Source organism: Nanorana parkeri, unplaced genomic scaffold (assembly GCF_000935625.1).
Source record: "Nanorana parkeri isolate BGI_ZX_2015 unplaced genomic scaffold, ASM93562v1 scaffold25, whole genome shotgun sequence".
Lineage (NCBI taxonomy): Eukaryota > Metazoa > Chordata > Amphibia > Anura > Dicroglossidae > Nanorana > Nanorana parkeri.
The window spans coordinates 266,893-282,739 of NW_017306293.1; the positions used below are offsets into that span (position 1 = coordinate 266,893).

Here is a 15,847-nt window from a genome sequence, read left to right on the forward strand (position 1 = left end):
TCCCTAAATTGTTATACAACTTCCGCACGCTACCTATCGCAATACCAGGCCACGCCATGCGAGCCCTCCAAAACCAAATTATTAAATTTATATGGCACAACAAACGCCCACGGATCCCTAAAAGCACTATTTGCACCCATAAACGACAGGGAGGGCTGGAACTGCCAAACCTTAGTAGGTACTTCCAGGCAGCGCAAATAGCGCCCATTACAAGCCTATTCCTAACCTCCCAAGCACCTTTGTGGGCTGAGATGGAGAGGACACTGTGCTTACCTATAGCAATAAGGGCATTACCCTGGCTTCCACCATCTGAGCGCCCCAGTACCATGAGCCCCGCAATGCGCCTAACCCTAAAAATCTGGGACAGCACCAAATATTACAGTAAACTGATATCACCACACCTACCACTGCTTCCCGTTGTGGGCAACCCAATGTTCCCGCCGGGCCTGGACTCACCTGCGGCGTTCACGTGGTGGACCACACACAACATCTCATACTTACATGACCTCCTCGAAAGAGACAACATTCGCAGCTGGCCCTCCATCCAGGAAACCTTGCAAGCCCCAGCTGCGGAATTCTTTCGTTACCTACAGCTAAGACACTGGGCATCCATCCACATTACACGTAGAGCGCCAGCTTCAACCATGTCAGTCTTTGAACATATATGCTACCACACCCCGGCACAGCCAAAACTGATCTCTATACTCTATGCCCAACTTAACTCTATCTCATCCCGTTTGAATCATGGTTATGTCTCAAAATGAGCGCGAGAATTGGGAACCCCCAAAACAGAGGCAGAATGGCAACAGATCTGGACCGCGGCCGCAACATGCACAATTAATGTCACGTCCATGGAAACGGCGTACAAGTCCATGATGAGATGGTACATGGTTCCGGCTAGATTAGCGCATGCGGGTCCTGGTCGGTCAGCCTCCTGCTTCCGGGGCTGCTCAACAGTTGGGGATGTCTTGCACACCTGGTGGGCCTGCCCAATGCTCAGCAGATTCTGGGCACGCACGTTCCGTCTTCTACGGAATATTTTCCAGACTCAACTACCCAAGGACCCGTGGTTTGCACTCCTGCGTCTTAAACCAGCAGCCCTCACTAAACCACAACACAAACTTGCAGTATATATATTGCTCGCTGCTAAACAGGCCATAGCTCAGGCATGGAGAAAGCAATTTGTGCCCTTTGCAGAGGTGCGACGCAGGATAGACTTTTTTTTTATTAACGAGAAACTGTCTAGCATCCTACTAGATACACAAAAAAGCTTCCAGAAAACATGGGATCCTTGGGTACAATATGCCCATCCAGACCTGCCACGGGAGAGCCTGACAGCCATCTGACCGACCAGGGCCCTGGGGGGCATGGCGTGCGGGACGTCCAACACCACACCTTTTTCCCTCCTCCTATTCCTCTCCTACTGGAGAACTATCTCTTCACTTCTTCTCTTTATGTCGTTTACTCTCTCTTCTACCCTAGATAGCCTAATGAAACTCGAGGGCCAAGTCCGGGAGATACCACCCATTAGGTGAAGGTCACATAGACCGGATTCTCTGGCCTGTACATTACTAGTCATAATGCCATATCTTAACGAGCTAGGTGATTGTCATAATGTGCTCTCCTAAATTTAGTACTATTTTTGCTCTTCATTTTATCGTCTTATGTGTTGCATTGTTTATTATACGGATCCCGCGATCCCTACATGTTTGTAAGCATTGAAAACTCTAGCTATGCTCAGTATGATGTTACGATGTACGTTCTAAATTGTTATCTTGAAAATACAATAAAAACTTTGTGAAAGAAAAAGCCCCTTTTAAAGGAGAACTATGAGGCGAGTGAAAATCACTCAGCCTCATAGTTCTAGCCGACCTGTGACAATGAAACTGTCACAGGGGGGCTCAATAGATCGGGAAGTGAGCGAACACATACCGTCGCTCGCTCACTTCTCGATCCTGTCCCTGCAGAGAGCTGTGACTGTCACTCACGGCGCCCTGCAGGGATTCCCCCGCCTCCCATGTCCGCTCCTCCAGCGCTGACTGGCGGAACGGACGGGGGATGGGGCGGGTACAGCTGGCTCTGCCTCTAGATAGGCAGAGCCAGCTGTCACTCACGCAGCTGGGTGAATGCAGACAGTAATGTCAGGATCCGTCACGGCTGCGGCGTCTCAGTATACTGCGAGCTGTATCTCGCGGTATACTGATCTTTGGGTGACGGGAGGACACTAGTTTGTGTCCTCCCGTTACCCTTAGGATAACTATGGGTAAAAGCCCTGACCCCATAGCTCTCCTTTAAAGTCTCAATTTGTTATATGGAGCTTGCAGCCAATCAGCTGCCTGCTCTATTCGGCTATTCTGATATTGGCCACCAGCCGGTGGCGACCAGTGAATGGCCAACTTTACAGCTTCTCTTAGTCCTCCTGCAAAGTCTCACAAATACCTGTTGATCCTGCCTGTGGAGTTCATCTAATGCAGCTTCCTGTGATGGTGTGGCAACAAAGCTGCACTGCTTCTGAATTCAGAGCAGAGTTGTCATTATCATGTAGTCTGTGCCTGCTTGCAGGACAGTGAAATGAGAAGACGTTGCAGGGGGCTTGGCTGTCAGCATTGTCACTGCATTGATCACAAGCCTGTAGCCTGTGAATCCGCAGCAGGACAAACCTAGTCCTGCCTACTACTTTCTAGGTTGACTGTTTTGCCTCTGTTAACCCTATTCTCCCAACATATGTGCTGCAGTATCTGGGATGGGAAGCATGGGAGACACCAATTAAGGAAAATCTGGCTCAGTTAAGGACAATAAAGTAAGTTTTTTGTTTATGAGGCTTGTGCATCACATAGTAAATGTATCTTGGTTATACTGTCATAGAGGAGTCTTTAGTTGTACTTTAATACATCACTGCATGCAATTGTGTTTTTTATATTTGCCTGGAGTTAACATTTCTTTCTATTAGGAAACATTGTAGAACCACCTGTTAGATTCCTAAAAAACTAATTAAGTAATTCAAGGTCAACTCCAGCCAAAGTTTTCTTCTAGTTTTGGATAGAGTGGGGAAAGGTTTGGCCACTCCTGTGGCTTACATGCCTTTATCACATTCTATAGCCAGGAAGATCAGTCTTCTTGCTTTTTTTTTCTTTCTTCATCAACTCCCTGCTAATTGGACAGAGCTGATGATGCTGATTCATTCCAGTAAACAGGCTTGTGGTGAGGAGTTACATAATAAACTGTATTGCAAAACCTGGAAAAATATGTGTCACCTGCCTGGTTGTGCAGTGTGGCTCATATGCAATAATCACAAGACTGTCAATTGAATGGGATCCTTTCAGAATGCAATGCATAGCAAGTGAAAATATGCAGTATGGTGTAAGTGAGCCCTACACCAAAGTGATTTTATGCAATAGGCGCCATATCACCCATTGGTGCAGCCATTTTGTGAGTTTGATGAATATTTAAAACAAAGCCTTGCGGAATTAGTGAACTGAATTATAGTTGCCTTCTACCGTACTTATATGTCCTTCGATTTCTTTCTTTCTTAGGTTACGAAGAAACAGTTCTTCGGATAAACTGGTCAGAGAAGCACGAGATAAAAGCAAAAAGCTGGAAAAAAAATCTGTCTCATCTGCAAATCTTATTAATGGTGAGAGGGGGAATTAAAAGATAAAAACTGCTCAGATGTATCCTTCCTCTTTTGCCTTGTGTTTGGCCACCAATTCTTGATCTAAAACTTGCAAGTTATTAAACTTGGCAGAGTATCTCTTGCAGTAATCAGACTGCGGGAACTCAGAGTCTCAACCAATGGTATGTACCCCGGGGTACTTCTGACACACTGGGAATATTTGTTAGGATGACAACTGTATAAGAAGAGACTTCTTGTCACTTTGGAGAGATTTCCTCTCTCTTTCTGTTGTGCCTCTGCACAAGGAAGTAAAGGGAAATCTCTTCAGCAAGACAGAGCCAGCAAAAGAAACTGACAGGGGTTTTAAAGTTTAAAAATTTCTGTAAGTGACTGTCCCATGACTAGAGCTATCATGGTTCCCTACTTCTATACCCATCCACACCATCTATTCTCCACTCCCATGAGCCTCCCACTGCCAGTTCCTTCTCAGGACATTCTCACTGATGTATGTGAACTTATCCAGACCCATTTGTCACGAAGGCACATAAACCGCACGTTACCTCTTTAAATTGATTATTTCCCCTAAACTGATCCAAGAAAAAATCATACAACTACAAATATAATGCAAATGCAAATGCAATTCCAATATGGCACCAACTAGTCTAAATGGCAGTGTGTAACTAGGACCAGAATGCTTTTAAGCTAGTTATCACAAAGCAAAGATCACCTTGGTGGTCCACTAAATCAAGCCTTCTTAGGCTCCATTCACATATAGCGTTTGAGTTTCCCGTGCAGTTTTCCATGCAGAAGACCGCACGGGACGCAAACGCTATATGTGAAACAACTGCACGGATTCCACTCTATTATTGCGCTTGCACTATTTTGGGGGCCTCGCAATTTTGTACTACGCGGTCCCCGCAATAGTCCCAACAATGCACATTAAAGTGCATTTTTTTTTCTGTTTAGACCCCATTTTCAGCGCTGATTTGACCTGAGCGACATTGACCTACAGTGCGCATTTAGTCGCACTACGTAGCGCTTCTTTTGGCCAAATTGCACAAAATCCGCTGGAAAAATAGGTCATGTTTGAGCGACAAGCTTGAGCTACAGGCTACAGGTGACATTGAGCTGTGAAATGTGAACAGCTCCATTGAAATGCATTGGACGAGCTACATTGAACGAATTTTGAGCGATATTTGAGCGATTTTTGAGCAGAAATCGCGCTACAAATCGCTCAGTGTGAATGGGCTCATACAGCTGAATACGTGCGGACAGCCACTCCAGTGTGAATGGAGCCTTAGAGACTTACATGGTTTGAGTGACACCAGCTGTAATTTTATGGGGGCATTGGCTACTTGTTTTGTATTTATGTTATGTTCATAGCTAAAAAAAAAAAATCTTCTTGATGTAATGTTCTTTAATATTTATTGAATTTCATTAATTTATTGTAGCTTCCGCCGGGTCTAGAAGAGGAAATTATAATTTGGGTGAGCATTGAATATCTCATTGTTTTTATATTTTAACAAATTTAGGGCCTTCTTCAATGAATGCATCATCTGAACGTTTTATCTGTTAGGTTCTCAAAATGCAGAGTGGTTTCTCTGATTAGATTTGCTTTTTTACTACTGTCATTTCTGAAAGCAGAATGTAAGTACAGTATAAACAATGGGTGTCCTACCATTCAATCAAGTGCTGCAGTTTGGAAGCATTGCATAAGTAGATGAAATATGTAAACTCAAGGTATTGGCCTTTGACTCATGGTTCTTGCTCTAGATACAAACTTTTATATCCTGTGTCTTAAAGCAGTCTAGAAGATATGTTGTCCGCACACCATTCTGCTTTCAAATATCATCGTTACTAAGATTGTGTTAAAGCAGAATTAGAAGAAAATCAGATCTTAACCCTTTCAGTGGGGCTACCCCCGCACTGTAAAGGTTAAGTGCTCCTTTTGTCTAAGGAGCTAAAATAACAGAGATATACTCTCCCGAACAGCAATCCCAGCTGCCTCCTAGACCAGTCCCTTCAGCCATGCTCCCCCTCTGCTCCAGTGGTGTAAGGTCCTGTTAGTCATCACATCAAGAGATGTGGGACGCTAAGGGACATACCATCGCTGGAGCAGAGAAGGAGACAGGCTGCATGGAGCGGTGTATAAGCAAGCTCTGATCGTGGTTCGGGTCAAACTTTGTATAGCTTTGTCTAACTTCTGCATGTAACTGTTTTTTTAGCTCCCTAGACAAAACGAGCACTTAACCCTTGCAGTGCAGCTGTAGTCCCACTGCAAGAGTTAAGATTTGATTTGCCCGGAATACTGCTTTAAGAGAAGGTTCTGGAGCCATTCAATTCATTCTTTCTTATAACCTTCTGTAATTTTAAAACATGTATGGCTAGCCTTATTCTTATATAGTAGCCAAACACACACAGATATACATCCCAACTGTCCCTTATTTGGACAGACTATTCCTCTTTTGAAACCAATTTCCTCTGTCCCTTTTTCCGCCTCAGTTGTCCCTCTTTATGGACAGATGTCTAGACCTGTAAAAAAAAATGCAATACTTAACTACCAAAAGCATTACACTACAATACACTCACACAAACCTTTTCATTATTACATTACTATTTTAAAAATAAGTATAAAGGAAACATAGGGGTCTATTCACGAAGCAGCCGAAGGATCTAGCCGTAGCTTCGGCCGATCCTTTGGCTAGCTTCGGGCCCAGGACCCCTTCGGTTCAGTACAACCCAAGGGCTGCTGTACGGGCTATTCACTCACTGCTGTTCGGCATCTATAAGAATAGACCGAACAGCAGTGAGTAGCCTGTCGGAGGTTCGGCTTAGCCGATCCAGATGTTGGATCGGCTAAGTCGAACTTCTTCTGCACTTCGGGTCGACCGAACATGCTGAGCATGTTCAGCCGACCCGAAGCCACATGCAGCCACCCGATGTACGGCTGATTTCACCGATATATGGCTGAAATCAGCCGTATAAACCTGAAGTGAATAGCCGAACAATGTTCGGCTCACTTCACTTCAGGTCGGTCTTTCACTCGGCTGCCTACGGCACCTTAGTGAATAGACCCCATAGTGATGAAAAAGGACTTGTGGATTTTTGGCTTATTAACTCTTCATGGTCTACATACAGTAACTGGGTGAATGACAGGTGGTGTGTCCTTTGCCTACACACGTCATGCTAAAGTAGGGTATACATGGGTAGATTTTTGCACAAACATTCGTACGAAAAATCCCATCGGATGCTGTCGGTTTGATACTGGCATCAGAAACTTGCCAATTGTCGTTCGAAATTTTGTTCCATTTGCATTTTTACTTCACATTCTATTTTGGAATGAATGGAGTTTCCGGACGAAAACCACATTCACTGTTAGAAATTCGTTCAATCGAGAAACATTTTCCAACTTGCCTCTGAAAATCTTTGGGAACATTGTCATTTTCATCTGTGGTTTGCACCATACTAATTGATAGATATTTGTTCTGAGAATGACTTCTTTCCTACAAAATTCTAACTCTGTATACCCTCCTAAAGGGGTGTCCCTCTTTGTATCTAAGTAAGTTAGGAGGTATGTACATACATGCAGATATGCACACTCATAGATATGTTCTATAATACAATGATGGATAGGAATTTACAGGTGACATCAGCAGAGTCAGCTCACTGACCCTCTTGGTCATACCTTGCCACTGAGATCCTGTTTGTAACTGCAGTATCTTATAGTAAAGTATATGGATCACTTTACCACTTGAACATTCACCTCTACAGTACTCCACTTTTTGGTTTGTACATTACTACATTCTAAGCTCAGAAAGGTTAAAACAAAACCTTGACTGTGCTACTGATAAATGTACTATATACATGGAGTTCTCTTTCTGTGTTATTTTTTTTCTTGTACTTGTAAAGCGCTGCGCAAACTGTTGGCGCTATATAAATCCTGTATAATAATGATAATAATTATGATACTTTGCTATAGAATTATTTTTCTATTAAAATATATGTTGTGCTTTTTCTTAGAGGGGGTCAGTGTTAAAGTTTTTCTCCGTGGTCGCCCAATCACAATGTATATCCCATCCAACATACAGAACCATGATGACCAGAAGCCGGAACTTCCAAGTGAGAAGCTCCAGTTGGAATGGGTGTATCCTAATTGTTTTGTGGTTTCTACACCAACCTATACAGTATATTTGCAGATTTTCCTCTATGTCAGTTTCACCATAGTAGGGTAATACCCTATTTTGACCTACTTGATTTTCCTTGACGCCTTTAACTTTAGCTATGGTTGTCGTGGACGTGATTCTCGATGCACCCTGCGTATGCTGAAGTCTGGAGAGGTGCTCTACTTTACTGCCTGTGTTATTGTCATGTGTGATGTACACCGTGGAACCCAACGCCATTTTCTGAGGCACACAGACTGTGTACGCTGGTAGGTCAGAAAGAACCTAACATTAGAAATGTTAAAGAAAATGGCAATTTTTTTTGCTGACATTGGGGGGGAATTTATCAAAACTGAAGCAGACAGAATATGAAGCAGTTGTCCATGGCAACCAATCAGCATCTCTATTCAGTTTGCTCAGGTAAGATTTGAAAATGAAAGAGAGAAGCTGATTGGTTGCAGTGCAAATCTGCTCCAGATTTTGTCTGCTCCAGTTTTGATAAATCCCCCCCATTCGTTTAAGAAATCACTTTACACCCAGTATGTCAAACATAATAGAAAACCTTATAGGATGTTCAGCATAAAATATTATGGGATAGCAGCTTCTGAACACTTTTAGTGGAAGGGTCCCTCACTTCTACAGGGACTAGCTTTTTTAGAGGGAATTTGTGTGTTGAATTGATGGGCAGTTCACCTTTAAATATGTTATTTTAAAATCAAAATCTCTGAAGCTTACACCAGTAGAATTACGTTTGATAACATTTATTTTTGGAATGTTTGTTCAATTTTCTAAAAGGTCATGGCATCAAATTGAAGATCCTTTTTGACTATAGTGCTGAAAATATCACCCGCAGGATAGACATTTTTTCTTTAACAAACTAAATCCTAACACTGCATGTGGTTTTCTTCCAGGAAACTCCATTCATTCCAAAAACAAATGTTAAAATCAAACGAAATTTGAACAACCTTTGGCAAGTCTCTGACGGCATTATCGAATACTCTGACAAGATTTTTCTTTGTATGAATTAAAAATGTACCATTGTATGGCCATCTTAAAGAAGAACTCTGGGCAGAAATAATCTTATAGCCTCACTGCAAGGTTTAAGTGCTTGAGAATAACTCACCTAAACTAAAAAGCCGGCTGGCTTCTAGATCTAAGTTTGCTCTAGCCATCTAGGGTCCTGTGAGTCATCATGTCCTATACAGTGTATAAGATGTGAGAACGCTGAGGGACATTACACTGCTGAAGTGGAGGAGGAGAGATGCTGCAGGGACCAGTCTAGTAGCCAGCCGGCTCTGAGGTTTAGGTGAGTATATTTTTGTTATTTTCATCCCTAGATAAAAACAAGCACTTAACCTTTGCAGCCCCACTGCAAGGATTAAGATTCTTTCTGCCTGGAATCCTTCTTTAAGTCTTTTGAATATGATTATAATGTGTAGTTGTGTTATCAGCCCTAAATATCTACCTGCCTTTAGCTCACTTGACTCCTGCATTAATAATGTCAGCCATGGCAAAATAAAAAAACAAACATTTTCAGTATGTCTATGCAATATGTGCACATGTCCCGATGATTTGTCCCTGAAATTCAGAAATCCAGTGAACTACTAACTCCTTTTGGAGCTGACAAGTTGAGATGAGCTCAGGTTGGGCCAAAACTGAGCTCCTCTCAATACGGAGATGCCACGGGCTACCCACTCAATCAGGTGCAGGCTGGGGCATTCCCTACACACATGTATGATGCTAGTGTCAATATCATTAAAGGAGAACTATGGGGTCAGTGTTTTTCCCCATAGTTCTCCTTAATGTAACGGGAGGACACAAGCTAGCGTCCTCCCGTTACCCTAAGCTCAGTATATCGCGAGCTACAGCTCACGGTATACTGAGACGCCGCAGCCGGATCGGATCTCGACATCGATGTGAAAAGCACTCACCTCATAGTTCTCCTTTAACCTTATAAGGGAACATGGCCATATTAGGTTAATGTCCGTGACCAAATATAGCCACGTGGCCATATAAGGTCAATGACTTCACTGCATCCTTCCCATTTCTTTTACGAGCGGCGGCGGGCAGGGAATTCCCTGGCAGCTGCTGATTGGGCAGCAGTAGAAAGAGATTCCTTCTGTGTTTGGAGGAGCTCCTTCCGGCTTCAAACCTGAACTCACTCCTACTGGCAGCTGTGCTTCTGCTACACTAAAATCCCAAGCAGTGTTAGCAGCCCTGCCCAGTTCTTTTCCCCTCAACATGTATTTTATTGTACTTGCAGCTTAAATGGATAAAACATGGTGAGAGGTGCATGTATTGCAGAGTGCTAGACAGATTTGTTTATATTTTGTCCAGGCATATACTTTCAATGAAAATTTGTAGACTTTACTACTCTTCTCTTCACTCCATTTGTACTCTTTCCTCACACAGTTTAGCTGTTCACCCGGATGGGGTCAGAGTGGCCTCTGGACAAACAGCTGGTGTAGACAAGGATGGTAAGGTGAGTAAATAGAAGCATACATAATCTGTATCTACTTTCTTTCTATGCTATACTTATGTTAAAAGAGGAAAACAGGAAGTAAAAATGAGTTTTAGTTTCAACCTGATACAGAGATTGCATGTTCAAAATAATAATATAGAAGGTTCAGTAATTTAGGAGGGAAGCATGATAAATAGCGGTGTTGTATTTAACCACTTCAAGACCAGGTGTTTAGACCCCCTTCCCGGCCAGGCCATTTTTCAGTATTCAGCGATGCGGTACTTTTGAGTGACATTTATTCTGTCATGCAACGCTGTACTGGAATTAATTTTATACAATTTTTTGGGGACAGATAGAGCTTTATTTTGGTGGCATTTAACCCCTTCATGACTGAGCTAGTTTTCAGGTTCTGTTCATAAATGACTGACACATTTTTTACATTTTTGCTGTGTGATTCTTCCACAGCAGTAATATACTTTCTTACTAAATGTACCCACACATATTATATATAGTTTTTTAGAGGACAGATAGGGCTATATAATTATATCACATATGTGTACCTAGCCCCTCACTTAGTTTGAATAAAATAAAAAAAATGAGGAAAAAAACTAGAAGAAAACACTTTTTTCACAAGTTTTGATTATTATTATTTTTTTTTTGAATTTTTTTATATTAATTATAGTATAAAAAATATATTTATATATAATTTATATTTTCCTAATTTTGTTTTACACTTTATTTTTATTTTTTTACACTGTAAAAAATAAAAAAAATAAAAACTTTTTTTTTCTTGTCAGTTTATATCAAGCAATCACTATGACAGCTTGATAAATTAACTTTTTTATTTTATTTTTGGCTATTAGGCTGATCCAAACTTAGGAACAGCTAATAATAACCTTAGAGACTGATCCTGACTTTAGTCAGATTCAGATCTCACTAAAAGCTCTTTGATCGTGCCTAGACGATCAGAAATGATACATTTCACTCAAAAGAGATACATTGTATTCTTTCAGTGAAATGTATCTAAACATCGGGCTCTCGAACTGTCAAAACAAATAGCAGAGAGGTGAGGTGAGTCACTGCTGCCTCTCTGCTATTTTGAGCTGTCAAATACGGGATCGCAAATTGCGGTCCTCTATTTGCATGTAACGGCTTCATTCTTTCATTAATGAAAGGAAGAAGCTTTTACAAAAAGCTTAATTATTTCATTAATTAATGCCTCAATACTGAGACATTAATGAATGACTGTTAAATGCTGAGAATCAGCAAATACCGGCATTACAAAGCCTGATATAACTCGTCACGTACAGTGTACGTGGCCAGTCATATAGGCACAAAGTGACAGGACGTACACTGTACGTCTCCCGTCACGAAGGGGTTAATCACCACTGGGGATTTTATTTTATACTATATTAATGAACAATTGAAAATTTTGAAAAAAAAAAGGTTTTCCCCCATTATATTAGGAAACAATGATTATTACCCATATTTTTGGTAAAATATAAAAGACGGGGTCACGTCGGGTAAATAGACACCAAACATGTCAAGCTTTAAAATTGCGCGCACCCGCGAAATCGCAGAAAACTACCATACCCAAAATTGACCATAGGCAACACTTTAAAAGCTTTTACCGCTCATCAGTTTAGTATTCAGTGATTGATGGCTCTAGAATTATTGCTCTCATTCCGTCGTTTGCGACGATATGTAACATGTGCTGCGTAATGGGCGCAATCGTCGTTTTCTCACGTATGCACCGCCGACGCCTGTTTGCATGCGTGTATGTATGGGGGGGAGGGGGGGATTTGTTTAAAAAAATAGTTTTTTTTAATTCTTTTTTATGTGTAACTTTACATTTTTTGGGGGGAAAGTTTATTTATTTTTTCCTATTTTTTTTTTCACTTAACTTTATTGCTCTCACATAGAGGGCTAAGAAAACCCCCCTATGTGATAGCAAAAGATGTGACAGGTCCTCTTTTTGGAGAAAGCCGCGGAGGGGGCACACATACCGGGACCTCATACAAGCGATCCGCCAGCTCTATAGCCGGCGGATCGCTTGTATGTTAGCAGGCATCGCTGCCTGATTTTAAATATCGGGCATCTCCCGCTCGCGCGTGTCGCTGAGGGGGTGTGGCTATGCGGACGTCTAAAGACGCCCGCTCAGATCTAGAGAGCTCCTGGCCGGCCGTTTTTTTACAAAGGCCGGCCGGGAAGTAGTTAAAATAAAAAAGCTCTTTCTCACCGCCATGCCTAAAACCTCCCCATCATTGCAGGGATAATATAGAAGGTCCAGTAATTTAGGTGGGAAGCATGATAAATAGCGGTGTTGTATTTAAAATAAAACGCTCTTTCTCACCACCATGCCTAAAACCTCCCCACCATTGTGGGGATCTTATAGAAGGTTCAGCAATTTAGGCAGGAAGCATGATAAACAGCTGTTTTGTATTTAAAATAAAACGCTCTTTCTCACCACCATGCCTAAAACCACCCCATGTCGCATACCTCCCCATATGTGCTGTAACCACCTCAGCTCATTCCCATACCCTTCCGCCCATACCACGCCTGCACACCAACCCCCACTTTTACCACTGCATATGACCCCATCCTCTCCCTCCTATGCCCCCACTTCCTTCACCAGTGCACCAATGCCCTGCCCTCTTCTCACTGCCACGGCACTGATGCATGCCATACCACTCGCTGCCACTGAACCAGTGTGCACTTCTGTGCTTTCTGCCCCTTCAGTGATGTGCCATTTAATGAATGAGCCACTTTTGCTAGTTAAAATAAATAGAAAAACAGTTCACAGTTCAAAAACAGTCTTCAATAGAATGGAGAAGGATTAGAATATTTGTCATGTTTTTATAGTTGGTGTCTCCAGTGGGCTGATATAGCCTCACTTTTCTCTCTTTGTCATTGGTACAGCAAGTGAGGAGAAATCTGGAGACAAACAGCAATAAAAATGATCTTTTTAGCTATGAAGTGAAAAGCTACAGTCTTTATCAGGTTTTATTGCTGTTTGTGTGCTCATTAGGGAGATTGTCTTTCTCTTTCTATCTTGGTCACATCCTGTGTGCCAGTGTGTGCCTGGTGTGACCGCTAAATAAGGGGAAATCATAGTGGCATTAATACTGATTACAATAATTCTGTCAGAAATTGAGAAACGTTTGACCAGAGTTGGACTTTATAAGCTGAATCACACTTAATATTGCAGTAATGCATATGGTACTGCAATGTAAAAATAACATGTATTGCACATTCCCTAACTCATGGTAATGCATGGTAGTGCATTTCGATACATTGTGTGTGTGATTATGTCTGATTTTGGACACGCTTGGGTAGGTTGGCAGTTCATCCAAAATTAATAGTCCAAGCTGCTATTTCTCTATCTCAGGTTCATAGAGGTCTGAAGAAAAATACCTGAAAACTGCAATCTAGAAGTAGGGTGCAATTGGTGGAAGTTCACAGAGACAGTATCACATGACACACACAATTGTTTACTAACTATAAGCACCAGGTCCACTTTAACTAAAAAAAGTAACTTGTCCAGTGGACCTATACTTATACTACTAAAAATAATGTATTCTGTTTTGAATTACATGTACCAGGCTTTATTTTATAGTCTGTCTTAGTTTTGTGTTCAGGACACAGATTGGTTTGGGCTAGAGTGTAAAGTGGTTTCTGTAATAACATTCTGGTTTCTAACTTGGAACTGTATGTGCTGCAGTGCTGGAGCTATTTTTGGAATTCTTTTAAACTGTGAGTGAGAGAAGGTAAATACAGCATCACTCCACTGCAGCTCATATTCCTTGTAAAAAATCCAACTTTACAGAAAGTAAGAGTTTGTTAAATTTCTGCGTATTGCTATGCATCTTAATTATATAACTGGCAGGAATCCCCACACCAAAAAGCTGAAGAATTTCATGCTGCTCTTGCTTCAGAGCAAATTACTTGATGGGGGGGTCTGTGTAGCCTGATATAAATATGACACCAGTGAAAACATTATGTGGAAATTGAATATTAACTAATTTGACTTACTAAAGGAATACTAAAGTGTTCTTTCACTTGCAGCAACAGTTGTATCTTGCAACATAGAAGTTAGGAAAATGTATTAGTATTTTTGGGAATATTATATTCTTTAAAAAGTTGCATGTATAAAATTTGGTAAGATTTTGGAAGGTGCAACACTGTATAGTTTTAATAATAATTTGGTTAAAGTTAAGCTTCAAGAAAAAGAACAATCCTCCCCTGCACTGCAAGGGTTAAATGTTCGCTTATGCTTAGGGTACCAGAAAAAAACATGCACTCTGACTTCATCAAGTACAATATAGGGTCAATAGCTCTGCATTGTATATGAGGATGTCAAGGGACTGCTCACATCCTGCAGTGTCAGGGAGAAGGTTTGAGTGCCAGCTGACGGGGGAGCAAGGGCAGTAAGTAAAAGTATTTTTCCTGGTACCCTAGAGCATGTCAATTTTGCAGTGCAGATGGGTAGGATCAGGGGTGTCCCTACACTTTTCGCTGCCTGAGGCTGGCTCTGAGGCTGGGGGGTAGTGGGGTGGAGGTGAGCGTTGCACGTTGCATAGTGCCGGCGGTGAATGTAGGCACGGGGTGCATGGTACCTCTGGCTCTGGATCTGTCGGGCATCCCGCCCAGTTCACCGATATCACTGATTGCCAGGAGATGGGTGTGACGGATGTGCCCCGTCTGAACCCACTGTATGTCCATAACACGTGACTATACGCAGTTCTGAAACGAGTCAGCTGCCACAAGGACATGGCGATACCACTCTCAGCTTACCCTGCACAGAGATTTTCCAGCTCATGGGACAACAATCTTGAGAGCGATCATCACTAGCGTTGGTTAACTCCGCAGTTAACCTTTTACACGCATACATTATCGCTGCCACCATATTTTAATGGAAACACTTACCTATCTCAGCAAGTGCTGTGACACTTCAAAAAAATTCAACAAAACCTATGATACCACTGTCCTCGCAGACAGGAATATGACAGGCCTCACTATACAGTAGCGCTCTTCAGCGAGGCACGGATACTTTAAGTTCTTATTTAGAGGCCAGCCCCCCCGCCCCCCCCCCCCCCCCCCCCCATGTGACCCAATGAGATGCCGCCTGAGGCAACCACCTCAAACTGCCTCATTGTAGGGACATCCCTGGGTAGGAGCCCCACTGCAAGGGAGGATTTTCCATTTCCCCAGAGTTCAGCTTTAAATTATCACCCCGAATGGAAACTGTTAGTAAACTTATTTCAACACCAGAGAAAAAAAGACTATCGATCCTGTCCCTGCTTTATACATGTTTTCCCTTCACAAATGTACTATTAATAAGTCCAGCCTCTTGTCTCAAATGAATGTTGCATAATGTAGATGATTGGTAATGCAGTCACAATATTAATAATTACTATGCTTTATATATGAAATCTCTTTGCAGCCTCTGGTGTTTATATGGGATTCTTCAACACTCCAGATACTGCATCAGATTGGTCTTGGTTTCTTTGAGAGGGGCGTAGGCTGTCTTGCCTTTTCCATACAGGTAGGTTTCTGCAATCACAAAACATCATATTCCAGTTCCAATTTTGTGGTACTTTTTTGAGTCCTGTT

General features: G+C 42.0%; 1 protein-coding gene across 1 annotated transcript in view; it reads left to right on the forward strand.

The window, feature by feature from the left end:
• Positions 1 to 15,847, forward strand: part of EML3 (echinoderm microtubule associated protein like 3) — a 75,209-nt gene that overhangs the window by 30,300 nt on the left and 29,062 nt on the right. The window contains exons 5-10 of the mRNA XM_018565705.1: positions 3,534 to 3,634; positions 5,065 to 5,100; positions 7,634 to 7,757; positions 7,893 to 8,042; positions 10,186 to 10,255; positions 15,678 to 15,779. Coding sequence (XP_018421207.1) covers positions 3,534 to 3,634; positions 5,065 to 5,100; positions 7,634 to 7,757; positions 7,893 to 8,042; positions 10,186 to 10,255; positions 15,678 to 15,779 — 583 coding nt within the window. The remainder of the gene's footprint in view (positions 1 to 3,533; positions 3,635 to 5,064; positions 5,101 to 7,633; positions 7,758 to 7,892; positions 8,043 to 10,185; positions 10,256 to 15,677; positions 15,780 to 15,847) is intronic.